Source organism: Perca flavescens, chromosome 19 (assembly GCF_004354835.1).
Source record: "Perca flavescens isolate YP-PL-M2 chromosome 19, PFLA_1.0, whole genome shotgun sequence".
In the NCBI taxonomy this organism is placed as follows: domain Eukaryota; kingdom Metazoa; phylum Chordata; class Actinopteri; order Perciformes; family Percidae; genus Perca; species Perca flavescens.
The window spans coordinates 3,960,578-3,987,070 of record NC_041349.1 but is presented as its reverse complement, the minus strand read 5'-3'; the positions used below and the strand labels follow the sequence as shown (position 1 = coordinate 3,987,070).

General features: G+C 40.3%; 2 protein-coding genes across 3 annotated transcripts in view; one reads left to right on the top strand and one right to left on the bottom strand.

Moving 5' to 3' along the window:
* Positions 1-26,493, top strand: part of LOC114546120 (low affinity immunoglobulin gamma Fc region receptor II-like) — a 1,096,214-nt gene that overhangs the window by 881,295 nt on the left and 188,426 nt on the right. The gene's annotated exons all lie outside the window — the stretch shown is intronic.
* LOC114574065 (coxsackievirus and adenovirus receptor-like) lies at positions 1,896-25,710 on the bottom strand. 2 transcript variants are annotated; one of them, XM_028606368.1, is made up of 5 exons: positions 25,522-25,710; positions 12,342-12,671; positions 5,890-6,216; positions 3,014-3,358; positions 1,896-2,886 (listed from the first exon to the last, which is right to left on the bottom strand). In XM_028606368.1, the coding sequence occupies exons 1-5, from the start codon at positions 25,568-25,570 to the stop codon at positions 2,792-2,794; spliced, it is 1,146 nt and encodes a 381-aa protein (XP_028462169.1). In that variant the 5' UTR covers positions 25,571-25,710; the 3' UTR covers positions 1,896-2,791. The 2 variants fall into 2 exon arrangements, with proteins under 2 accessions (XP_028462169.1, XP_028462170.1); XM_028606369.1 differs by lacking the exons at positions 1,896-2,886; positions 3,014-3,358; positions 5,890-6,216 and adding exons at positions 8,326-8,702; positions 10,236-10,562.

Below are 26,493 nucleotides of genomic sequence, written 5' to 3'. Positions count from 1 at the left end.
CACATTTTATTATTTGAACAGCTGAGCATTGAACCAGGTGAAGAAACCTGTTTATTATTTATTCATTTGATTTTGCAACTGTTCACAGAAATAGCGGGTTTCTATGAAACTACATGTGACATGTCATATTTGGCTTTGACTTTGACTGAACATTTGCTCTCACTTTGCGGAAAAAATATCGGGATATATATCGTAAATCGATATTCAGCCAAAATATATCGGGATATGACTTTTGGTCCATATCGCCCAGCCCTAGTACAGTGTAGTAGAAGGTAGTACAGTGTAGTAGAGGGTGGTACAGTGTAGTAGAAGGTGGTACAGTGTAGTAGAGGGTGGTACAGTGTAGTAGATGGTGGTACAGTGTAGTAGAAGGTAGTACAGTGTAGTAGAGGGTGGTACAGTGTAGTAGAGGGTAGTGGAGGGTGGTACAGTTGTCTTTTTGTTATTTGTACGGTGTTTGCTGTATGTGGTTTTTATCTTGTGGTCTTGACTGTAGATCAGTTTCCCCATCCGGGATAATAAAGGGACTGAACTGAACTGCAGGTGAAAAACACAAAGACACTGAGGACTGAACATCGTCCAGCGGTGTCCAATCCTCAGTGTCTTTGTGTTTCTCACCTGCAGTAGTTACCTGGAGCAGGCGTTTGTCAACAGGTTTAGCAGGCTCAGATTCACTTACTGCACGTAACCCTATAATAACACATCTAGAGGACTTTTTGGAGAGCTGAGCAACAGTTAAACGTGTCGTGTCTCACGCTTCTTCCGGTCAGTGTGGTGGACAGCGCGCCTGCTCCAATGGTCTGGGAGTTGATACTGATCGTGGTCAAAGGTAGAGCGACTCCAACAACAGACTTCTTCTCTTCTGTAGTCAATCACTGCAACAGGCCACGTTGTTACAAAAACCTTGCAGATTCTCAGTGCACACCAGAGACCCTACATCAGATTCAGATTTAGTCTCTCACATCCTTCCCCCCAGTCTCTGCTCCTCCTCAACTCATTTAAAATATTAATACAACACACACAACAATATTAGGTTTGAGCGGCTTTATTTGTGTTCAAAGAATAAAAAACGCAACAATTAATATATAAAAATAACAACTTGAGAATCTAAAGTAGCAAAATAAAGTATTGTGGTGGCAAATTTTGTTTTAACCATTATTGATTAATGATTTTAACCATTTGCTTAAAGATTGTTTAAAACCTCCATAGAAAGCTGTTCCTTCTTCGTAGACTCTTAAAGACTAGAGAGGGACAGCTGCAACCGTGAACTATAGCCCAGTAGAGTTATTTAGTTCTACTAGCCTGAACCTTCTCATTTGTTTAAGTTTTGCTTAGATAGAAGTGGAGAAGGCCGATGACTGTTTACAACAGTGAGAACTACGTAGGCTTCTACCTCCTGAGATTAACTATTGTTTAGGCTAATGAAAAGAACAGGAGCAGAGGGGAAGGTGAGGATAGTTTGACTTTTAATGATGTCCTCTTTTGAACTATGACCATGCTAAAAGATAAAGTGAGAGGGGTGGCTAAAGAGAGGTTTTGACTATATGATGATGTGATGTTTAGATTTTAGTTTAGAAAGACATTTTCAGTTGTGCTGCGTGTACCTTTGAAACTGTGTTTTCTCCATTTGCAAATGTAAATAAATACTCAAAGACCAAACTTTGGTTTAATTCTCAGACAGTCGTTATTCGTTTTCATTTGATCATTGATATTTCTAAACACTGCTGCTTCATAGGAAAACTTCCATCACAGTATTTATCAGAATAAGACACAAGAATAAAACAGTTTAAAACACATTAAGGTATCTGAATGTCAAAATTGAGTTATCAACTTCCATCATGTCTCTGATCATTATTATTTCATCCATCGATTCATATTAAATAATTATCAACTGATTTCAAAGATCATTACTTTAATATAGTTCATAACATTTCCTTTTGCAAACATCATGTAATTCTACTTTGTAGATAATAAATACAGTTTAACGTCTTGTTTTATTACGGACTCATTTATGTTGTCCTGAGATATTCTGAGCTGCATCAGATGCTTTTATAATTACAAAAACAACAATATTCACAATGTAATCAACTCTTCAGTTCACACAATTCAATGTTATTTAATTTTAAATCATTAGCTGAAAATATAAAATTCCAAGCAGAACAAGGCTTTATATGGCCAAACAGAAAACAATCATTTAAAATTCACTCCATATGAAATGTAGTATTACCAAAACACACAAGCAGCAACTGCTGATATTTACAACTAAATAAACATTTTCTATTAAAAGCTTACTGGGATACAACTCAGCGTTGAGTATATTATCATTACATTCAGTTACATACACAATATTATCAGATTTAATCTGTTTAATAGAAAATGCTGGTTAGCTGATTGGATAAACTGTCTATCACCACCTATGTTGGTGATAGACGCCTAAACCCAGCTCAAAACCAACGCTGATTGGTCAGTCGTTTGGTGAACGGCATCAAATTTTCTCTTTCTTAATATGCCAGACTGATCTGAGAGTGGAAAACTGGAGCTCGCGAGATCAGCACGATCTCACGAGGCTTCACAGACCAATCCACCACGATGGAAAACAGACCAAATAGCAGATCTGTACATGACCTTACAACCACATAAGTAATGATAACCATGTTGTATATACAGCACGTGTAAAAACAGTCTGATGGAAAGAGCTCTGGGAGTTGTCACATTAACTTATCGCGCGATGCTTCATCAGCAGGTTTTCCTGAGCTCTTGTTCTTACGTCTTTTATACATCAGGACACCAACTACTTAGCTACAAGAACCAGAACACCTGCTGCCAGTCCAACGATGAGGCCTACAGGAGAGGAGTTTCCATCCTCGGAGTGTCCACTGTTTGAACCTGAAGATAATAAAACATATGAGTCAGTAGATGTGTGGATAGTGGAGCAGCTTTCATCCTCTCTGATGTTAGAAACTGCAGCTACAACCTGATACTCAGAAACACTCACTGAGAGAGACTCACTCACCTGGAACCTGCAGACGGATGATTCTGATGATTCTGATTGTGTCAGAGTTGGTGTCTTGTGTTGAATGACCGGTTTTAACGCCACACTCGTATGTTCCAGCGTGGTGTCTGCTCACATTCTTCAGAATTAAAGACACGTTTCCGTCCTTCAGCTCTCTGTCCACCAGCTCCACCCTGTCCTTAAAGGATGGATGCTGGTCGTATATATTCAAGTGTCCATCACTGTATAAAAAGACGGTATCTGGCTTCAGGTCAGGTCTGCTCCACTTTATAACTCTGATGGAAGAATCATCAGCCTCACATGGCAGAATGACATCCTCTCCAGACACTCTTACCACAATCAGGTCTGAAAAACAATAATAAACAATATTAATCAATAAAAGTCATGGTATTTCAAAAGACCTCCATCAGGTGTAACACTGCAAAAGGTATGTTAATTAATCAGACAGAAGTGCAGAGATAACACAGGACTTTATTCCCACAAGGTCAACAGCTGTTGTTGAGACACATGAAGCTGATCAACTTCTAATCAATAGTTCAGGTCTTATCATCTCCTTAGATTAGAACAGCTGATCTGATCTCTTCCTCAGTCAGAGTCTCTAAAACAGAACAACAGACTCCAGGTGTCCTGATGTAGGAAATATGTTGCTGCTCTCATAGATATAAAACTGGTATATACTGTATGTGTGTGACTGCAGCACCACGGTGGTTTAAAACATCCTACATTCCTAGTGTTTAAATCCACCAATCACAGCACAGCACGTCACAATGTGCGTCACAGGCAAGCTTTTTTAACATTTAGTAGCTATACGGGATATTTATTGCAGATCCGTATTTCAATTCTTCTTAGTCAAAAAGATCATATCGTCATTCTTCCTAGGACAAATAACTTTTGTTATTCATTGCTTTCAATTTCAGATATCCCAAAAAAAAATCCGATATCCACAAATGATTTGTAGATTTCGGTTTGTCCTTAACAACAACAACAACAACAACAACAACAACAACAACAACAACAACAACAACAACCTTACTCATCTGTATATTTGTGTATATATACACTGTATGTTTATATAGGGGTGTATACATTTTTTTATTACTACTATTATTATTATAACTAATTCTATTTTACTTATATTACTTTCTGTGTATGTTTATCTTATGTCTATTTAATGTGTACTTGTGTTATTCTGATGTGTTTATATTTACATTTCTTTTGAGCACCTTTAGATTTTCCCCAGTGTGGGATTAATGAAGTCTTTCTCATCTTATCTTCTAGTCATAATTCTAATTGTAGTTAACTTTACATTTGTACTAGTCAAAATGTATATCAGATATTTAAAATAACATTTTGGATATATGAAATTAAAATTATGACTAGCAACATCTAAACTGTATCTGAAATTGAAGTTCTTTCTCGTAACTACACGTCATCCACAACACATGCGACATCTATCTATCAGATATCTAAAATATTGTTTCTGGAGAGGAAGAATGATGTTTTGGATATCTGAAATGATCATTGATCAAAACATTGTAATGACTTATTTTTTACTTGTATCTAAGCACATTTTTCAAGAGTCAATTATCGAGTCATTTTGTTGTTACTTGAGGTAGGGCTGCACGATGTGCGCATGCGCGATAGTCACATCACAGGACGTTGCGATGTTGACCTTAACACTTTTTTGCTGCTTGACAGAAAAGTAAACTTTCACCGTTCTCCTTTTACATGATTGTTACCGGCCGACTCTTCCCCTTTCAGACAGGTGGTCATGTGACGTAACGTTAGTCCGACGGGGGTTGTTATGGGAAGTGAGGCTCTCCCGTGTGTAGAAAAGTATCGTAAGCGGCAGCTGCCACTGACACAGTGATGGAAAAGTATTAGCATCACAGTGATGCTAATACTTTTCCATGGGTAGTCAGTGTTTTATGTACGCTGAAAAGACGAACTAAATCACCTGATTAATGCAACGTAATCCCGACATCTCCCGGCCATTTTTCACCGCAGAAAGCTGCTACCAGCCAGGCTAAAGCTAACATAGTTAGCCTAAATAAACAATGCGTCTGACCCAACTTACGTTATGGTTCGGAGCTGCGACGCTGGAAACGTACCACTAATTTACAACAGCAGTCTGTTTCTGATATAACATATTTTACACTGATTTAAGTGCTCATGGATAGCTACACAGTTTGTTGCCAGAGTGTGACATGCACAGCAAACCAACAATCATGATCAATTATAATCAATTTATCAAACAACCAAGGCTTGGCCCCGCTAGTCGACCACAACCTGAAATTTAGAGGAAGCAACATGCATGCATTATTAATATCATTAACTTTAGCCTGCATTGATATTATATGAATACAATGGTGTCATGTCAGTCAACTAGTGTATTTCTTCCTAATTTCCCTCTCCAAAATCATCTCAGAAGAGTAGTAACAGCGCTTACTTGTTTTGGTTTTTGTAAAGCATTAAAGTTCAACAAAGACTGGTTCACATAAGAAAATTTCCATTTTCCTTTTTATTTTCTTTGTAGATCCTCTCCCCTACAAAATCACCCCAGTAGTTGAGAATGATTTAGTATTTCTAAATAGGGCTGGTTATGTCCTCTTGTAAAAATATCGCAATGTAAGTTTTTTCCAATATCGTGCAGGCCTAACTTGAGGAAAGTTTATTTAAAGTTCGAAGTACTTTAAGTTTCAGGTAACTTTTCTTACAGTACTTTTTACACGAGTAAAATATTGTCTAAATGTTAATCATTTGAACTGATTGTCTCTCTGTCTGACTCTCTGGGACCAACTCATCATGGGAGACTCTAGAGGAGCTGCAGCTACAACCTGATACTCAGAAACACTCACTGAGAGAGACTACCTCACCTGGAACCTGCAGACGGATGGTTCTGATGAGTCTGAAATGGTTACTAACAGCAGATTTAACTCGACACTTGTATGTTCCAGCATCGTGTTTGTTCACATTCTTCAGAGTTAAAGACACTTCTCCGTCCTTCAGATCTCTGTCCACCAGCTCCACCCTGTCCTTAAAGGATGGATGCTGGTGGTCTGTATCCAAGTGTCCATCTCTGGATAAGAGGACGGTATCTGGCTTCAGGTCAGGTCTGCTCCACTTTACAGCTCTGATGGAGGAATCAGCATCCCGACATTGCAGAATGACATCCCGTCCAGGCAATGTTACCACACTAAAGCCTGAAAAACAATAATAAACAATATTAATCAATAAAAGTCATGGTATTACAAAAGATCTCCATCAGGTGTAACACTGCAAAAGGGATGTTAATTAACAGAGATAAGACAGGACTTTATTACCTCAAGGTCAACAGTTGTTGTTGAGACACATGAAGCTGATCAATTTCTAATCAATAGTTCAGGTCTTATCATCTCCTTAGATTAGAACATCTGATCTGATCTCTTCCTTAGTCAGCGTCTCTAAAACACCACAGAACAAAAGACTCCAGGGCCCTGACACAGTGTCAGAGGGAGGAGACTGCTCCCGACGAGGTTAGGTTCACAGGCTCAGTTACCATAGTAACTGACTCTCAGGTGAAGTTACCTCTCTTTCTGAAACGGAAAACCCAGAGTTACCCTCATCTCAGGGTTAACAAACTCAGAGTTTTCACTAAACCTGCTTTCTGAAACGGGCCTCTGGGTCCTGCTGTAGGAAATGTGTTGCTGCTTGTGTTTTAACTGTCAATGCACTCATGTATATATGTACAGTACAGGCCAAAAGTTTGGACACACCTTCTCATTCAATGTGTTTCGTTATTTTCATGACTATTTACATTGTAGATTCTCACTGAAAGCATCAAACTATGAATGAACACATATGGAGTTATGTACTTAACAAAAAAGTGTGAAATAACTGAAAACATGTCTTATATTTTAGATTCTTCAAAGTAGCCACCCTTTGCTTTCTTTGATAACTCTGCAAACCCTTGGTGTTCTCTCAATGAGCTTCATGAGGTAGTCACCTGAAATGGTTTTACCTTCACAGGTGTGCTTTGTCAGGGTTAATTAGTGGAATTATTTCCCTTATTAATAAAAAAGCAAAGGGTGGCTACTTTGAAGAATCTAAAATATAAGACATGTTTTCAGTTATTTCACACTTTTTGTTAATACATAATTCCATATGTGTTCATTCATAGTTTTGATGCCTTCAGTGAGAATCTACAATGTAAATAGTCATGAAAATAAAAGGCGCATTGAATGAGAAGGGTGTCCATACTTTTGGCCTGTACTGTATATATATATATATATATATATATATATATATATATATATATATATACAGTATATGTGTGTATGACTGCAACACCACGGTGGGTTAAAACATCTGTTTCCTATTGTTTAAATCCACCTATCACAACACACCACGTCACAGACAAGCTGTTTACCATTTAGTAGCTATACTGGATATGTATTGCAGATGTCCTAATTAAAATCTTCTTAGTCATGAACAACATATCGCCATTCTTCCTTGGAGAAACAACGTCACTTTTGTCATTAAGGCTTTCAATTTCAGATATCCAAAAAAAACTGATATCCAATAATGATTTGTAGATTTCTGTTTCTCCTTAACAACAATAACCATCTTACTCATCTGTATATCTTTGTATATATAATGTATGTTTATATAAGGGTGTATACATTTTTTTATTACTACTATTATTATTATAACTAATTCTATTTTTTTCTATTTCTTGAATTATGTTTATCTTATGTCTATTTAATGTGAATATGTGTTATTCTGATGTGTTTACATTTACATTTCTGCTGTAGGGTTTCCCCAATGTGGAATTAATAAAGTCTTTCTTATCTTCCAGTCATAAGTCTAATATAAGTTAATTTTACATTTGTACTAGTCAAAATGTATATCAGATATTTAAAATAACTACAATTATGACTAGCAACAAGTAAACTGTATCTGAAATTGAAGTTCTTTCTCATAAGAATTCTGTTTTCAGATATCTAAAATATTGTTTCTGGAAAGGAAGAATGATGTTTTAGATATCTGAAATGATTGATCAAACATTGTAATGACTTATTTTTTTCTTTTATCTAAGAAAGTTTTCAAGTGTCACTTATCAAGTCATTTTGTTGTCACTTGAGGAAAGTTTATTTAAAGTAAGAAGTACTTTAAGTGTAAGTTAACTTTTCTTACAGTTCTTTTACAGGAGTAAAATATTCTCTAAATGTTAAGATGATTTGAATTGATATTCTGTCTGTCTGACTCTCTGGGACCAACTCATCATGGGAGACTCTAGAGGAGCTGCAGCTACAACCTGATACTCAGAAACACTCACTGAGAGAGACTCACTCACCTGGAACCTGCAGACGGATGATTCTGATGGTTCTGATTGGGTCAGAGTCGATGGCTCTCTTTGTACGTGTCAAATTACCGGTTTTAACTCCACACTCGTATGTTCCAGTGTCGATGCTTCTCACATTCTTCAGAGTTAAAGACACGTCTCCGTCCTTCAGATCTCTGTCCACCAGCTCCACCCTGTCCTTAAAGGATGGATGCTGGTGGGTTGGATCCAAGTGACCGTCGCTGTATAAGAGGACGGTATCTGGCTTCAGGTCAGGTCTGCTCCACTTTACAACTCTGATGTTGGAATTTGCAGCATGACATGGCAGAATGACATCCTGTCCAGGCACTGGTACCACAATCTGGTCTGAAAAACAATAACAAAACAATAGTAACCAATAAAAGTCATGTTTTTTCAAAAGCCTCCATCAGGTGTAACACTGCAAAAGGGATGTTAATTAACAGATATATCACAGGACTTTATTCCCACATTCCCAATGCATTACCATAGTCCAATCTTGAGAAAATAAACGCATGCACTATCTTTTCCAGGTCCTTCCGTGTTACAAAAGGCTTAATTTTAGTGATTAGTCTTAACTGGAAAAAACTCATTTTGACTACTTGATTTATCTGTTTATCAAATTTGAGTGCACTATCGCAGATTATACCTAAGTTTTTTACTTGATTCCTCAGATAAGGGGATAGTGTGCCCAATTCAATTTCCAATGTAAAATTCTGAAACTAATTTACCTAAGGAGTCTCTGAACATTTCATACGAAATTTGTAATTTATCTTTCTTCCATTTACGTTCAAATCTTCTACAATCTCTTCTCAATGATTTAACATTTTCATTATACCAGGGAGGAGGCTTATTTTTTCTGCTCACCTGTCTCAAAGGAGCAATACAATCTAGTGTTTCTGTGCATATAATGTTACAATTCTTAATAGTTTCTTCTACATCAAGATGTGGAGATAGGAGGTCCGTATTCATATGCTGCAATTTCTCCATAAAAGAGACATTAAAATCTACGTGTGAATTCGGTGTTAGAGGACGGTATAATCTTTTAACTGCACAAGGTTTTCTCAGCTGACAGGGAAGAGAAACAGTACATGAAATCAGATTGTGATCAGATAACACTAGTCTTCGATGATAATGTCCTTGACACCTAATATCTGTGTATATATACTATATGTTTATATAAGGGTGTTTACATTTTTTTATTAATACTATTATTATTATTATAACTAATTATAGTTTTTTTTTTCTCATAATACTTTCTGTATAGGTTTCTCTCATGTTAATTTAATGTGTATTTGTTATTCTGATGTGTTTACATTTACATTTTTTTTTGGAGCTGCTGTAGGATTTCCCCCAGTGTGGGAATAATAAGGTCTATTTTATCTTATCTTCTAGTCATAATTCTAATTCTTCTTTAAGTTTTCTAATTTTACATTTGTACTAGTCAAAATGTGTATCAGATATTTAAAATAACATTTTGGATATCTGAAATGATAATGATGATCAGCAACAACTAAATTATATCTGAAATTGAAGTTCTTTCTCATAAGAATTTTGTTTTCAGATTTCTAAAATGTTGTTTCTGGAGAGGAAGAATGATGTTTTGGATATCTGAAATGATCATCAATCAAAACATTGTAATGACTTATTTTTACTTTTATCTAAGCTTATTTTTGAAGTGTCAATTATTGAGTCGTTTTGTTGTTACTTGAAGAAAGTTTATTGAAAGTAAGACGTACTTTAAGTGTTAGTTAACTTTTCTTACGGCACTTTTACACAAGTAAAATATTCTCTCTGGGACCAACTCATCATGGGAGACACAAGATGAGCTGCAGCTACAACCTGACACTCAGAAAAACTCACTGAGAGAGACTCACTCACCTGGAACCTGCAGACGGATGGTTCCGATGGGTATGATTCGGTCAGTATCACCAGATGCAACTCGACACTCGTATGTTCCAGCATCGTGTCTGCTCACATTCTTCAGAGTTAAAGACACGTCTCCGTCCTTCAGATCTCTGTCCACCAGCTCCACCCTGTCCTTAAAGGATGAATGCTGGTCGTATGTATTCAAGCGTCCATCTCTGTATAAGAGGACGATATCTGGCTCCAGGTCAGGTCTGGTCCACTCTAAAACTCTGATGGAGGAACCAGCAGCCTGACATGGCAGAATGACATCATCTCCAGGCACTGCTACCACATTCAGGTCTGAAAAACAATAATAAACAATATTAATCAATAAAAGTCACGGTATTTCAAAAGATCTCCATCAGGTGTAACACTGCAAAAGGGATGTTAATTATCAGAGATAACACAGATAAGACTTTTTTACAAAAAGATCAACAGTTATTTGCTGTTGAGACACATGAAGCTGATCAACTTCTAATCAATAGTTCAAGTTGAACCTGGTCGGGAGCAGGTTATGTTGGAGATTAGAGATCAACTGGTGTAAAAGCACCGTCCTACTGACCAATCAATACTCGATTGATAACGATGTCTCCACTCTTAGAAGATCAGGTGGAGCTCAGTGGGTGGAGAGAGCGAGAGAGGGAGAGGGAGACAGAGAGAGAGAGAGAGAGACTGAGAGAAAGACAGAGAGACAGAGAGAGAGAGAGAGAGAGAGAGAGAGAGAGAGACTGAGAGAAAGACAGAGAGACAGAGAGAGAGAGAGAGAGAGAGAGAGAGAGAGAGAGAGAGAGAGAGAGAGAGAGAGAGAGAGAGAGAGAGAGAGAGAGAGAGAGAGAGAGAGAGAGAGAGAGAGAGAAAGACAGAGAGACAGAGAGAGAGAGAGACAGAGAGAGAGCGAGAGAGGGAGAGGGAGACAGAGAGAGAAAGACTGAGAGAAAGACAGAGAGACAGAGAGAGAGAGAGAGAGAGAGACAGAGAGAGAGAGAGAGAGAGAGAGAGAGAGAGAGAGAGAGAGAGAGAGAGAGAGAGACTGAGAGAGAGAGAGAGACAGAGAGAGAGAGAGAGACAGAGAGAGAGAGAGAGAGACAGAGAGAAAGACAGAGAGAGAGAGAGAGAGAGAGAGAGAGAGAGAGGGAGAGAGAGAGAGAGAGAGAGAGAGAGAGAGAGACTGAGAGAGGAAGAGGTGCGTTCAGAAAAGTTAAAGGAATACGCCACCGTTTGTTGAAATTGGGTTATTCACCATCTCCTCTATATTTATATAGGTGGGCAAACACATTTTTGTCTCAGTGCATGCATTGTCTTAGTCCGGCGGCGGCGCCGCTAGCTTAGCTTAGCGTAATGAATGGAATCCTATGTTGCCGTTAGCATGTCGTGAGTAAAACAAAAACAAAACCTAATTACTTTTTGTGGCCTGCGTATTCACAATGAGTACAAATAGCAATGCAGATTAAGACTAGATGATTTCCTAGGCAGATATTGACCTGGGACTATATTGGGTGGAAGTAGACTACAGCCGAAGCACTGCTACTCGGGCACAGAGATATCACGCAGCCCGCGGGGCTCTGCGGCCGGCGCAAAGTCACTGTTTCTGGGTTAGTGGACAACCAAATGCTGCTGCCCTGACTGAGCTCCGCGGCAGGCAGCCAGCAGGCAGTGGCTCATTTGGTTGTCCATGTGTGTGTATGTGTGTGTGTTCATCAGCTGTTAAGCACAAAAGTGCCCCATTGCACCACCGGGTCAAAATTGACTCGGAAAGACCACACAAAAAAAAGAATTAAATGAAACACATAAAATTCTATGAAAATAGTGGTCATTAATTTCACTTGCAAATAGCGTCATTGGGAACCACCCATGTTATTTTTGGTTAATTTGGATAAAAAAAATAAAAAACGGGTACAATTTGACCCAAAGACAACACAAGGGTTAAGGTAACTTTTCTTACAGTACTTTTAGACAAGTAAAATATTCTCTGATGATTTGAAGTGATTCTCTCTCTGTCTGACTCATCATGGGAGACTCTAGAGGAGCTGCAGCTACAACCTGATACTCAGAAACACTCACTGAGAGAGACTACCTCACCTGGAACCTGCAGACGGACGGTTCTGATGGTTCTGACTGGGTCAGTATCACCGGATATAACTCGACACTCGTATGTTCCAGCATCGATGATGTCCACATTCTTCAGAATTAAAGACACGTCTCTGTCCTTCAGATCTCTGTCCACCAGCTCCACCCTGTCCTTAAAGGATGGATGCTGGTCGTATTTATTCAAGTGTCCATCTCTGTATAAGAGGACGATATCTGGCTTCAGGTCAGGTCTGGTCCACTCTACAACGCTGATGGAGGAATCAGCAGCCTGACATGGTAGAATGACATCATCTCCAGGGTTCACTGTTACCACAATCGGGTCTGAAAAACAATAATAAACAATAGTAAAAGTAAAAGTCATGATATTTCTAAAGACCTCCATCAGGTGTAACACTGCATAAGGGATGTTAACTAACAGAGATATCAGAGGACTTTATTACCACGAGGTCAACACATGAACCTCCTCACTGAGATACGTGTTGACATGATTCATCAATAGTTCAGGTGTAATCCTTCAGTCAATGTCATTAAAAGGGTCGTTGTTTAATATTAGATCTGATTTCTTTCATAGTCAGTGTCTCTCACCCCTAAAGACCATTTTAATCTTCACCGTGGCTACGTACGGATGTACATGGAGATACCGAACCTGACTTCACCTCTCAAAAAATTTAACTACAGGTTACAGCGCTCGGCCGTGTCTTGGTAGCGTTGCATTTCCCCCAACTCATGTCCTGGTTCTCCTTCTCCATAAACAACAAGAGATCAAGGAGAAGGTTAACTTTTCCTGCACCAGATCTCCAACCGTGGTCAGAAAGAACAGGGGAGACTCTTTGGTTCTCTCACTATGACTCTAGAGTTGGTACTCACTCTGAAGATAATCAACATCACTCTCTCTACCACACACACACACACACACACACACACACACACACACACACACACTATTCTCTTAAAGAGATCATTGCACACATATAAACTTCACTTACATAGCTATGGAGAAAGCTCTGTGTGGAGCCTCTGCAGAATCATAAATCAGCCTTAGAGGTACAATATGTAACATTTCTGCATTAAAATGTCTAAAAACGGGGCGAGCTCTAGCTCACCCAGTAGAGCGTGCGCCCCATGTTGGCGGAGGCCTTTGCAGCGGCCCGGGTTCGAACACAAACTGCGACCCTTTGCTGCGTGTCATCCCCCATCTCTCTCCCACCTTTCCTGTCTATCCACTGTCACTCTGAAATAAAGGGAAAGGTCTCCCAAAAAATATCTTAAAATGTCTAAAAATGACCATACCTATGTTATATATTTTGTTGAGTTGTGTACTTACACTATCCTGAATGTTTCCAACAGGTGTCAGTGGCGTCATAAAACCTTTGACGCCTCCATAGGCAGCGCTAGGCTATTTTTAGGGGTGCTGAAGCACCCCTAAAAATCATCTCAGCACCCCTGAAAAATAAAGTCCTTATCATTGTGATTTTGTGAAATCGTTTAGTGCTCAAACCTTATTACCTACTTTTGCAAACCTTATTTTAGCGATGGAATAGGATAAATGACGACAGGCTCAGCTCAGTTGTAGCCTAAAGTCAACAGCCTGTCTGTGATACCCTGAAAGAGGGCGCCTCAGTCAGCCGACTGTTCAGTCTGCGCAGATAACTTTTGGGAATTCGGTCGTCAGAGTATGGCTACTTTCAACCACTGAAAACATACAGCTAATGGAGTGAAAATTAAATCTAATCGAATGAACACGTTAAGTAGGCTAAAGGTGTAGTATTTGTGGAACCAATATGTGATTCCCTGATTACAATGATGGCAATTATATCTGAATTAGCCTAGCTTATTCACCACGGAGTCCAATTTTGATGGATGTTAGACAAAATTGCTAACTGTAGGCATGTGTAGCTTAGGAGTAGCCTACAATGAGTTTTTAAAGTGTGCTATTAATAGCCTGCCGTAACGGTTTGAGCGCAGCTAAAAATAGCCTAGTGCCGCCGCTGCAGGTACCTCCCTACCAGACACTTTCTTATTTTTAACTGTCAATGCCAATGAAAGATAAATAATTCGACCTGACGGATCATCAGTCTCATTCATATCAGAACTGAAACACTAGACGCCATAGCCCATAGATGGATATACGTTTCTTTTTTTAAAGAAAACAGCCAGGTTCAGGTGAGAGAGTAAGATAAGCCTTAAAGGGGTGATATAATGATTATATAGAGTATTTCACACTGTTCCTTATGGTCTCCTAATGGGGTATGTAACATTGGTTGGGCTGAAAATGGCCTGGTTGATATTTTATTGGCCCTTATGCATCCCTGTGTTTTGGCCCTATTTGTAACAAGAGCTTTTCTTCCAAATATGGTATGGTCATTAATATTTAGATGAGCTGCGTGCTGATTGGTTGAGCGAATTGCCATAGGCAGACATTAGAGACGCACGCTGATTGGTTGATCGAATCGCCATACACACACACATTAGAGATGCGACAGAATCTCATATTCCAGACACTGCAATGTTTAGTTACCAAATTCACTTCTGAGACTTTTTTATGCGAGAAATCAACTATATAAAGCTCCAATATGGGCCGTTTTTGTCATGGTTTTGGGTTGGAGTTCTGTTGGTTTTGAGTTTCTGTTCTTGTTCCCGGTTTTTGTTGTGTATTTGTTCTGTTTTCTGTTGTAGCCTGTGTTTCCTCCCTCTTGTCTAGCTGTAGTTCCTGTCTTGTTTTCCTGTGTGTCTGTATGTTCTGTTTCCTGTTTTATTTTGACGGTCTGGTTTTCTGTCTTGTCTTGACTGATTTACTTCCTGTTTTCCCTCCCTTGTGATTGCCCTAATGTGTCTCACCTGTTTCCCAGCCTAGTGTCACCTGTTGCCTGTTTTCTCATCGCCCTGTGTATTTAGTCTCTGTTCTGTCTTTGTGTCTTGTCGGATTATTGTTTTCTGTTCAGTGTTATTTGTTGTCTCTGTCAGTGGGTTGCTTGCCACTGTTCAGAGTTTTTGCCTGTTCCTGTTTTTGAGGTTTCCATTTATGGGATTTACTATTAAACCTTGGAACACTACACTGCCTGCTGTCTCTGCATTTGGGCCCTACATCCTCCGAAAACCTGACAGTTTTACGAAAATTAATGGATAATTGCAAATTTTGTCGGACTGTGTGTTGGAGTTCAGCGCCGGTGCTGCCTGTGTTGCTACATCGCCGCCCTGCCTGTCCTCCGTCACAGACCCCGGCCTGCTGTGAGGTCGACTGAGCTAGGCCGGCGGCCCGGTGCTCAATACCAGCGCAAATCACCCTTTCCTGGGTAACTGGACTACTACACGCTGCTGCCCTGACAGAGCTCCAGGGCCTGCAGCTCGCTGTTCTGCCTCCCCTCTTCCTGCTACCGGCCGGCCGGTGAGTGACTGAGAGTGCGGTCAGCGAGCTTGTTACGCCCGCAATCTCTTACCGCGGGTTCCAGTTAATCTTAAAATGGATATATGTGTTGAGTTATTTAAACAAACGATCGGGGAAATAAACGTGTCAGACTTTAGGAGCTCCACACAGTCTGACGAGAAAGCGGCAGCCTGCTGGGCTCCATACCCAGGGCAAAGTCACGCTTTGTGGATACTGCACTACCAGGGCTCCGCAGCCGGCTGCCGGCATAACTATAATATATTTACGGTTTGAATTTCGTCACGGCACTTATATCACAGCTGCCCCCAAGGTCTTATAAAGCTAACCGTTGTGTCCGATTTCAAATAAAGTCATTTTTGTGAACGTCGGGGGTCTTGTTAGGTGGAGCAGATACCAAGCTATTTGTGCCATTCAATACAATGGGAAACGATTGCGGCTAGCTAGCATCATTTTCGGCATAGCTATAGTATATTTACAGTTTGAATTTCATCACGGCATGTATATTACAGGTTCCCCAAGGTCTTACAAAGCTTAGCTAACACTTGTCCAATTTCGGATTTCAATTTAAAGCATTTTTATGAATTTCAGAGGTCTCGTTAGGAGGATGCTAGCTAGCTAGCTCTCATTGATGGACTCCAGCTCAAGAGGCTTCCCCGATCATTTGTTTAAATAACTCAAAACACATATCCATTATAAGATTAACTGGAACCTGCAGTAAGAGATTGCGGGCGTAACAAGCTCGCTGACCGTGCTCTCAGTCACACACCGGCCGTTTAGTAGGGAGAGGGGAGGGAGAACAGCGAGCTGCAGGCCCTGGAGCTCTGTCAGCTCTCCATATAGCTCACAGCAGGCTGGGGTCTGTGACGGAGGACTGGCAGGGCGGCGCTGAACTCCAACACAGTGTCCGACAAGATTTGCAATTTAGCCATCCACTTTCGTAAACGGCCCATATTTGAGCTTTACATAGTTGATTTCTCACATAAAAAATCTTAAGAAGTGAATTTTGTAATGGAATAGCAGAGATCTGCGTGACCTAGATTCAGAACATAGATATATACACTAGATGTCGCCTTGACTACGGCAGTTCATTGGAACGAATGCGTCAACAGAGCCGCCATCTTGGAACAGAGGAGTCACTCCTCTTTAATGCAGCAGCGTCAATGTAGCTAAAGGGCTAACGGAAATAAAATCACCATAAATCCTCAATCTCAAGTGATTTTCTAGTTTTTGTGGTTCGTTCCAAAGGTCAGACATGTATTTATGATCGAGTCCTGAGAAAAATTAAGCTTTTGATATTAATATAATCTACTTTGTTCAAAATGTAATGCCTTTGGTGTAGGTATGTTGACATAGCAACCGCTCGGCGAACAGTGCTTGTAAGCCTAGGTTTAGTAGTCCCATTCTTCCACTTGATTCTGCTTCCACTTAAGTAAACTTAAGATTAACTATCGAATACAAAACAAAGAGACTAATTAATGTGTTAATACAAAGAATATTGCAGTACAGCCCGATCCGGTTGGGGGGAGTTCTAGCCCGACCAGGCTCCTCTCTTTAACCTGCCTCTCTTAAGTTATGCTATTACAATTCTAGACTGCCGGGGAGGCTGTTCCTCCCTAAGACACACTGAGCTGCTCTCTCATCTCTACTTGTTACTTTTGTATGCATCCGGTCCCAGAAATGCTTGTTACTAATCTAGCTCTGGGGAGTTTACTCCCCGGAGTCCTTATGTTTCTTCTTCGCAGAGCTATGCTCTGCGATTCTCTGCATTTCCCGGCTGCATCCTGCTGCGTCCTGCTGCATCCGCAGCCTCCACCCGTGCTCTGCAGCGCCACGTTACATCCCGCAACGCCCTGCTGTGATGTTCATACGCACAGAGTAGTCAGGATCCGGTATAGGAGACTGCACTACTCAGTATGACACGATGTGCCCTGCTATGACATGAACTTCCACGATAACCTTCGAAGTCACTGTGACTTCTAAATGTGACTGTTATCACCACTGTTCATCACGCCCCCAACCGGCCCGTCAGACACCGCCTACCAAGAGTCTGGGTCTGCCGAGGTTTCTTCCTAAAAGGGAGTTTTTTCTTGCCACTGTCGCAATAGCCACTACTAATGCTTGCTCTTGAGGGAATTACTGTAATTGTTGGGGTTTTGGAATTTATAGAGTGTGGTCTAGACCTACTCTATCTGTAAAGTGTCTCGAGATAACTTTTGTTATGATTTGATACTATAAATAAAATTGAATTGAAAATATTTATTATAATCGGTTCACGGATCTGAGTCCAAACGGAAACTTCACCATTCTGAACTAATGTCCAGGCTCACTCCGCCACTATTTATTTCTGTATGTATTTATGCGTTAAATATAATTTTAACGGGAACTGAGCTCCAGATCCTGCAGCCGCAGACGGTCTCTGTTGCCCCGCTGTAGCTTCTCTCCGTCACCGCACAAAAGTCCGGCATCTTTAGCATTGATCTGAATACGGGAAAACTTCGGACCCCTGTTCCAAGATGGCGGCGGTTTTGACGTATGCTTAGAACCTCAAGGCGACATCTAGTGTGTATATATCTATGGATTCAGAAGACTACCTGATCTCAGGTCAGTTGTGTAGCCTATGTAAATGTTGGGGCGTGACCCTTCTCTTAATACACCCATGGGCTGACAAAGGTTCTGGTTTTTGGGAGGTTTACGTCAACTTCCAGCTTTGTTGAGATTCGCCCGTTTTCAGCGGCAGTTTCAAAATATGAGATTTTCATAGTAAAGGGGTGTCAATGGGACTTTGAGCTTCTATGTATGTCCTATTTACCCACCGAACTGTCGTTATTCAACTATGACAGGGTAAAATCAGTTTTGCATTCTATCACCCCGTTAAACATTATCCCTCTGCAAGGAACAGCAACCCCATACTCACATATGTTATAAAAATGTGAATTTATAACATTTGGTAACCTACATACATTCTCTGTTGATTAGGTGATTACATTTGCCTTCTGGTTGACAGCACAAAGGAGTGAGAAGAATAGAATAGAGAGGGTGAAGGGCAGATATATATATATATATATATATATATATATATATATATATATATATATATATATATATAGTAGGACTACTGTGTTTTGTTTTCTCTTTTATTTGAAGATTATTTTCTAGTTGATTACATAATGTTTTGTATGTGATTGTCAGTGATACGACGGAGGGAGGGAGATAGAGGGAGAGATGAGGATGGAGGGAGAGAGGACAAAGAGAGGGACCTGGATGAACCAAGTGAGAAAGTGGACATACAGTACAGGCCAAAAGTTTGGACACACCTTCTCATTCAATGCGTTTCCTTTTTATTTTCATGACTATTTACATTGTAGATTCTCACTGAAGGCATCAAAACTATGAATGAACACATATGGAATTATGTACTTAACAAAAAAGTGTGAAATAACTGAAAACATGTCTTATATTTTAGATTCTTCAAAGTAGCCACCCTTTGCTTTTTTTGATAACTCTGCAAACCCTTGGTGTTCTCTCAATGAGCTTCATGAGGTAGTCACCTGAAATGGTTTTACCTTCACAGGTGTGCTTTGTCAGGGTTCATTAGTGGAAGTTTTTCCCTTATTAATAAAAAAGCAAAGGGGGGCTATTTAGAAGAATCTAAAATATAAGACATGTTTTCAGTTATTTCACACTTTTTTGTTAAGTACATAATTCCATATGTGTTCATTCATAGTTTTGATGCCTTCAGTGAGAATCTACAATGTAAATAGTCATGAAAATAAAAAGGAAACTCATTGAATGAGAAGGTGTGTCCAAACTTTTGGCCTGTACTGTATATTATACGGGCAAAAACACTTAAAAGACTTAAAATATTCCATTCACATTCTATTTACATATTCATTTCATGGAGGACAAGTTTTCTTCCCTCTTTAAGTGTTTTTTTTGTTTGTTTGCTATATACTTTTTATTTCCTGTATTGCGTAATATTGTTTTGCGGCTCATCACTAAAGTTGGTCTTCTCAGATTTATTGTCTTACTTATCATATAATGTAGTTGTTGTATTAGAGTAAATGCGTTTATTATCAGGCCCAGGCTTTTAAGAAAAAGGGATGGATTTTCCCCATTTGGTTCAGAGGCATTATTACATTAGATTATTCATAATTTAGCTGTATAACCATATCAGTTTCTATCAATTATGTAAATGAAAAAGTTGAAAACTAACAGCAGAAAAAAACATGAATAATCCTGTCTAAAAATATGTTCAAGGCTTATTTTACCAGTTCAAGGTATGTTCAGGGGCGTAGCTCAAAATGCTGGGCCCTGTAGAAAGGCATTTTCTATGGCCCCCTCCTTGCATCCACATTAATTCGAGCATCTTTTTGGGCCCTCCTCACATGAGGGCCCTGGGTACTCTAGTCCCCTTTTCCCCCCAGTCCGACGCCCCTGGGTACGTGTGCTGCAATAATCATGCTTTGTAGTTGCCATCTTTTTTCACAGCAGATGTCTTGAATCTGTTGATAGTTTGTTATAATTGTATGTCTCAATCTGTCTATTTCTTTCCCCTAAACTCACCAGAAGTCATGATTTAAGGGTTTAAAAAAAAAAAAATCTTACAGGGGCATGACCCCAGACCTTAACTGCTATCAACTGCTCATTAGGGGGCTGAGCCCCCCTAAAAGTCAGATTGCCCCTGGACGCCTCTAGTTCCTATAACTTCCATCAAAACACGGGCACCCAGATGGGACGTTCTAGAGTAATTGTAAATCATACAATGTCCAAGAAAGAATAATACTCACGAACGGTAATACAGCTTTCTTTCTGCCACACAGCATCATTTTGTCATTGATTACATGCCACTTACACACAGTAATAGGCCTACAGCAGAGATCTTATTTATTGATACATTTCAATATAGAGCTATACAGTCCCGCCCCTACTCTGAGAGACCTTGGGTTCCGGAAGTAAATTTCCTGTCATTTCTCCCATTGACGTCTCGAAAAATCCTTATATAAAGAGTTTTAGATCATGCCTTAGGCTAACCAGATGGTACGTGACTCATATGAATACAACGTACAATTTTGAGTGAAAAAACAAGGTACAAGACTGTGTACATTTCAGAGCAAAACAACTACTCATCCCATAAACCACCTCGCACCACTGAACAAAGGAAGCTAACGTTAGTTTAGCTAACAGCTAATTGGGCTAACCGCTAGCTGAGACAGCATGTAATAACTTTAAAAGACCCTCAAAATAAAACCTTAAAATATATAATGGCTGTTACATCAGCTGTAGCCTGCTTTCCCAGTGTTTAGTTTGAGTTAACGTTATTTTAGACTGAATCAAGCTGTCAGCTAGCGGTTAGCTGAGTTAGCTGTTAGCTAAACTAACGTTAGCTTCCCAGTGGAGGCTAACGGCAGAAGCGTGGAACAGATCGTGATTCATGCAGTGTCGTAAATCCTTGTGACGGATCGTGCAGGCAGCCCCCCCTCCTCACCAGCATGAGTTCAACCAATCAGAGGCGTCACTGTGGGATTCTGGGATTGTTCAGGATTGTGGGTAATGAAGTACTTATCCAAGACATCGCGAATAAAAGACGTTTATCTCAAAACAAGATTGGTGCCCCATTATTTTTGACGTCTATATGAGCATATACAATCTCTTAGTCATGTCGTAGCTGGTTTTAAGTCTACCGTCGACGGTTACCATTTTATGGCTCATACTCCAATTTGTCAATGGAGAAATTGCATTGCATTTTTACTTCCGGAACCCGCTGTGGGCGGGACTGTTGAGCTCTATCGATTGATCCAGCTTAACATTATGTGCTATGTTGACAAGTGTTAAGTTGTAAAAAGTTAAACCATTGGTGATGTCTAATAAAAATATACTTTTAGTTAAATGAACACTATAGCTAGAAAAAACACTGAATCAATACTGATCAAAATGCATCACACCACACCTAATCAGCATTTGTCTGGATCACACCATCTCCAGCTTCTAAAGAATCTGTCATTTAGCATACAGGAGATAGCTCCTTGTCCCCACACGGACACCTATTGTTTCTGCCTTTTGGGGAGCCACTCCCTGCTAGGCCAGACTGGATTAGAACAAAGAAAATGTGTATCTCTGTAAACTACCATGATAAATGACCTTTGTCTGTGACCTGGAGTTAATCTAATCAGAGGTGTGTTCCTTAACCTGAGAGACTTTTCAGTCAAGGAAACACACACAATTCGACAGGAATATAATTCGGAAACAGAGATGAGTTTGGGGCTTCAACTGTGACCCTGCAAGGGGAAGCATGTTGTAGTCCGCTGTTTACAGTGTATTTGTTTTGTCTGCAGTCTGCTGCTGGCAGTGTTTCATGTTTTATGTTTGATTGTGTTTTGACTGTCATTTTCATTGTTTGTTTATTAAACCTTTTGCTTAATCTTTCAATTCGACCCCAGCCTCTCCTTCCTCCTCCAGAAATCAAACGAACACGTCTTTTAGAGATTTCTTAACAAATAAGTAACATTAGCGAGCTCATGCTCGGTGGGGAACGTTACCGTTATAAGGTTACAACTCAGTCAACACGCTCTTGAAGTTATTTTAGGTATTATTGTTTTGATCAAGGTAAAGTTAACGTTAAACAGCATTGGGCTAACCCACGGGACATTCTAAAACGTAAACGCTAAACGTAAAAAAGCTTAACACGGTTTAATGTACCTAAACAATGATCAATCATCACCAAATTTCTCTCTCATATTGCTCCTCATAACCACGTCAGCACTCTACCACTATATTTTTGAATTAATTGGACTTTGGGTTAGATTTTTTGACAGCTTTTAGTGGTTATGAACAGGCTTCAAAATTAACTTTTTCGTCTACCAGCCAAATGGCTAGTATAGTGAATATATTCAAATATTACCAGCCACTCAATAGATTACCATTTGGTTTTTTGGCTGGTGAGTGATGCAAATCTACCAGCCACTTGCATATTTCACCAGCATTTGGCTGGTAAATGGTGCTAATTTAGAACCCTGGTTATGAAGTAGCCTGACGTGGTCCTACTCAGATTCTAGTCAGAACGTGAGTCTGAAACTGCTCCATTGGGCTGTGATTATGGGGCGTGTTCCAACCGAACCAGGAAAGAAAATGCCTCGGCATTCATTGGATAGACCTCCAACCAATCAGAGCAATGGAACTCAACTTTCAACAGAACCAAAGCCGGTCTACGGAAAGCCGTTCCACTCCCTATCCAGCCCCAATGTACCGGATTTTGGGTGCAGTTCCACCAGAGTTCCACTGGGGGTGATCGCGGTCCAGTGCAAAATGAATGGGACTCTATGGAGCTAGACGGCTAAATTTGTCTCTTTCGTCTGAGTGTCGTTGAGAAACCTCAGATTTGATTGTAGATTTTGCAAGTTCAACATGGGTTATAGGTCGAAAGTTGAATAAATGAGTACTTATGTCCTTTTGATTTCTTACAGGTTGAGTCGTTGTAGCCCATAACACGCTAGCATTCTGCTAATGAATGCTGATTGGTCAGTGAAGGACTGATTACGATCGGAGATCCCGCTTGACGGCATCCGAAGCAGAGCCAGAATATCAGAGTGAATATTTCGGCGTGGTCTTTAAAACATCAGCAAACCTCTTTCTAGCGCGTATATTGACAGGGAGAGCCTAACCTGTCAGCTGTGTTGTCGATGCCTCGAGAGAAAGAAGGAAGTGACTCAGAGCTCACCGTAAAGCAGTATCTCCGGCCGTATGTGTGTATGACGTCATTGACATTTTAAAAGGCTTTTTAGAACAAAAAAGCCTTTTAAAAAAATCTAACACCCAGCAGTGTGTATTTTCTTAGCCTCCCCTTTCGAATGCAATATTCAAATTACTAGACAAAAAATGATATCCTGAGAAAAGTGGGTTTTGAGGGGTTTAGCTCCATAGAGTCCCATTCATTCTGCACTGGCCTGTGAGCGCCCCCTATATGGAACTCTGGTGGAACTGCAACCAGTTCAGAAGCCGGAAGTAACGAGGGAACTTCTTCCTATATTAGAAATTATTTGACAGAACTCAACACCGTGTATCATCTCCATAGCAACCACTCTCTGCACAATGCATTCGTTCTAACTTCCGAACTTTTAGACTTTTTTGAAGCTGGATATACCATTTGTTGCGTGTAAATATGAATGTGGATAACGTGATAGTGACATGCTCGTTACAGTTGCATTTCTAGAGATGAATCGGTGAAAACACGTTTTATTTCTCTGATTCACGGCTTTGTTCTAGTGCCGCTGGGCGCTCCCTCTCTCCAGTCTCTATCTATCTCTCTCCACCATATAACGCTACCGTGCTTTCAGGCGGTTGTTGAAGCTCCGCTCCGTCTAAAACTCTGCAATTTCGTAAAGCTGTTTGTAACGCAGAAATAAAATGGATTATTGATCATTTTATTCATGTAGTTTAAATCTGACTTTACCAGCTGACTTCTCTATTGGCCGTTGAAACAGGTGAAGCCTCTTACGGTATAAAACCAGCCTCTGCCACTTGAACAGCTGAGTCGCAGCCACACCATCAGCTGGTTTGAGACAGGTCGGTTGAGGATTTTAAAATTAACGCGCTGTCGATATCGTCTGTAACAGACGCGGTGGAATCTACACATCTCAGTTCTCCAGCGGCAGCCACCTGTTGTAAACATAGATATAGATATATTGTTCTATATCTATGGTTGTAAACATATTCAACCCAAACGCTCTTTGGTGACGTGGTTGATTCTGTTACTGATCATCTGTCCGACAATTTGATTGGTCCGAACAGATCTTGTTCGAGAATAATTGCTCCTCAATGGAGCAAATCCAGACCGAACTTCCCGTCCTCGAATGTTGTGGACGGGGCTAAGTTCGGCTGGCATCCAGGCTAGTTATGAGGAGCAATATAAGAGAAATTTGGTAATCATTGATCATTGTTTAGGTATATTAAACCACGTTAAGCTTTTACCTCGCCATAGGTGCCTATATGGTGATCCTTCCTCTCTCGTTCTAGCCTCCTCCTCCCTACAGTCTATGGTCCCTCCCTTCCTCTCTCTCTCTCTCTCTCTCCCTTTCTCTCTCTCTCACCTCCTCCTCCCTACAGTATATGGTCCCTCCCTTCCTCTCTCTCTCGCCTCCTCCTCCCAACAGTCTAGATCCCTCCCTTTCTCTCTATCTCTCTCCCCTCCTCCTCCCTACAGTCTATGGTCCCTCCCTTCCTCTCTCTCTCTCTCTCTCTCTCTCTCTCTCCCTTTCTCTCTCTCTCCCCTCCTCCTCCCTACAGTCTAGGTCCCTCCCTATCCTCTCTCTCTCTCACCTCCTCCTCCCTATAGTCTAGGTCCCTCCCTTCCTCTCTCTCTCTAGCCTCCTCCTCCCTACAGTTTTCACTCAGTCACACTCTCCATATTTAGGCAACAAGCCTTTGTCAAAACTGGCAGTTTGTCAAACAGTATGAAACCGCATGATCACTCTACTATATTTTAAGTTACTGACAAAGTTGAACACAACACTTATGAATCACAAACCCAATACTGTGTAAGGAAATACAATTAAATGTGCACTATTCATACTTAAATAAAAATACACAGAAGCCTACATTTGACAATTATTTTAGTCCAACATTTACTTACAAAAAACTGAACTTGACTGTAAATAAAACAGATAATCATAATGATAATGCTTTATATTGTTTTAAACACATTCACATTCCTTTCAACAAGATGATATAATTGTATATTCAAACACCTTTAAAGTCTACATGAATCTTTTCACAATAACAGCTGATATTTACCAGAAGCTGCTTCAGAAAGAAGGAACAACAGGAGCAGAAATGGAGCCATGAGATCTGACAGAGTGGTGATCTGCTGCACTCTCTGTATCTCGACACTGTTCTGTCTGGCTGTAGATATTTAGGTAATTTCCTCGACGCTAGGACTAGGGAGCTGTTGGTGGCTGTGATCTGCTATTGAGTCTTGATGTGTCGAAGATTTCCCCCAATGCTGCAATAGGGAGGGGTTGGTAGGCAGTCTGGTTGCATATGCATGAGAGGGCGGGTCTTACAGCACGGGTGACATGACAGCTGAATCTGAAAGAGAAGCGAAAGCTGAAGTAGTTTAGGACTGACTTGGCACTCTGAAGCCTGGAATACATTTTATAAGAGCAGAACGAGAAGGTTAACTTATCAACATAAGTATAATAACTTCTGAAATACACATGATATGAAATCAGGCTGTTAAGAAAATATACGCATTACTACTTGTTATTTACCTCATTGGTATAAACGGGGTTGATAAATAGAAACACCTGTCACAATACAGTTAAACAGCCACACATACTACATCCTCCAAAAGCTTGATGGTGTTTTAAGCCCCCAACGTTGACTTCAAGGCACCTAGCTCTAACCTTAACCCTAACCATTGCCTAATCCTAGTGCATTACAGGCAGAGCTGCCTGGAAGGCACACCAAACACCCCTCCAAAACACTTACACAGTTGAATTAACAAAAACTGAACATTATTCATGAAAGTTATAATGTTCAAGGATGCATTGCATTTCTGTTGTTTTAGACTTCATTCTAGCTGTATAAACTGGACACTGAGTGCTGCAGTGGATTATGAGGTCCACCTATAAACAGGTTACAGAGTGTTGACTCACTGTGTTCACTGCTGATAAGAGAGACTACTGTTGGCTCCTCCTCCTCCACCCTGAGAACAGATCTGAAGGTCTCCCTGGTCCACGCTGCCCTCTGCTGGACTCAGAGTGA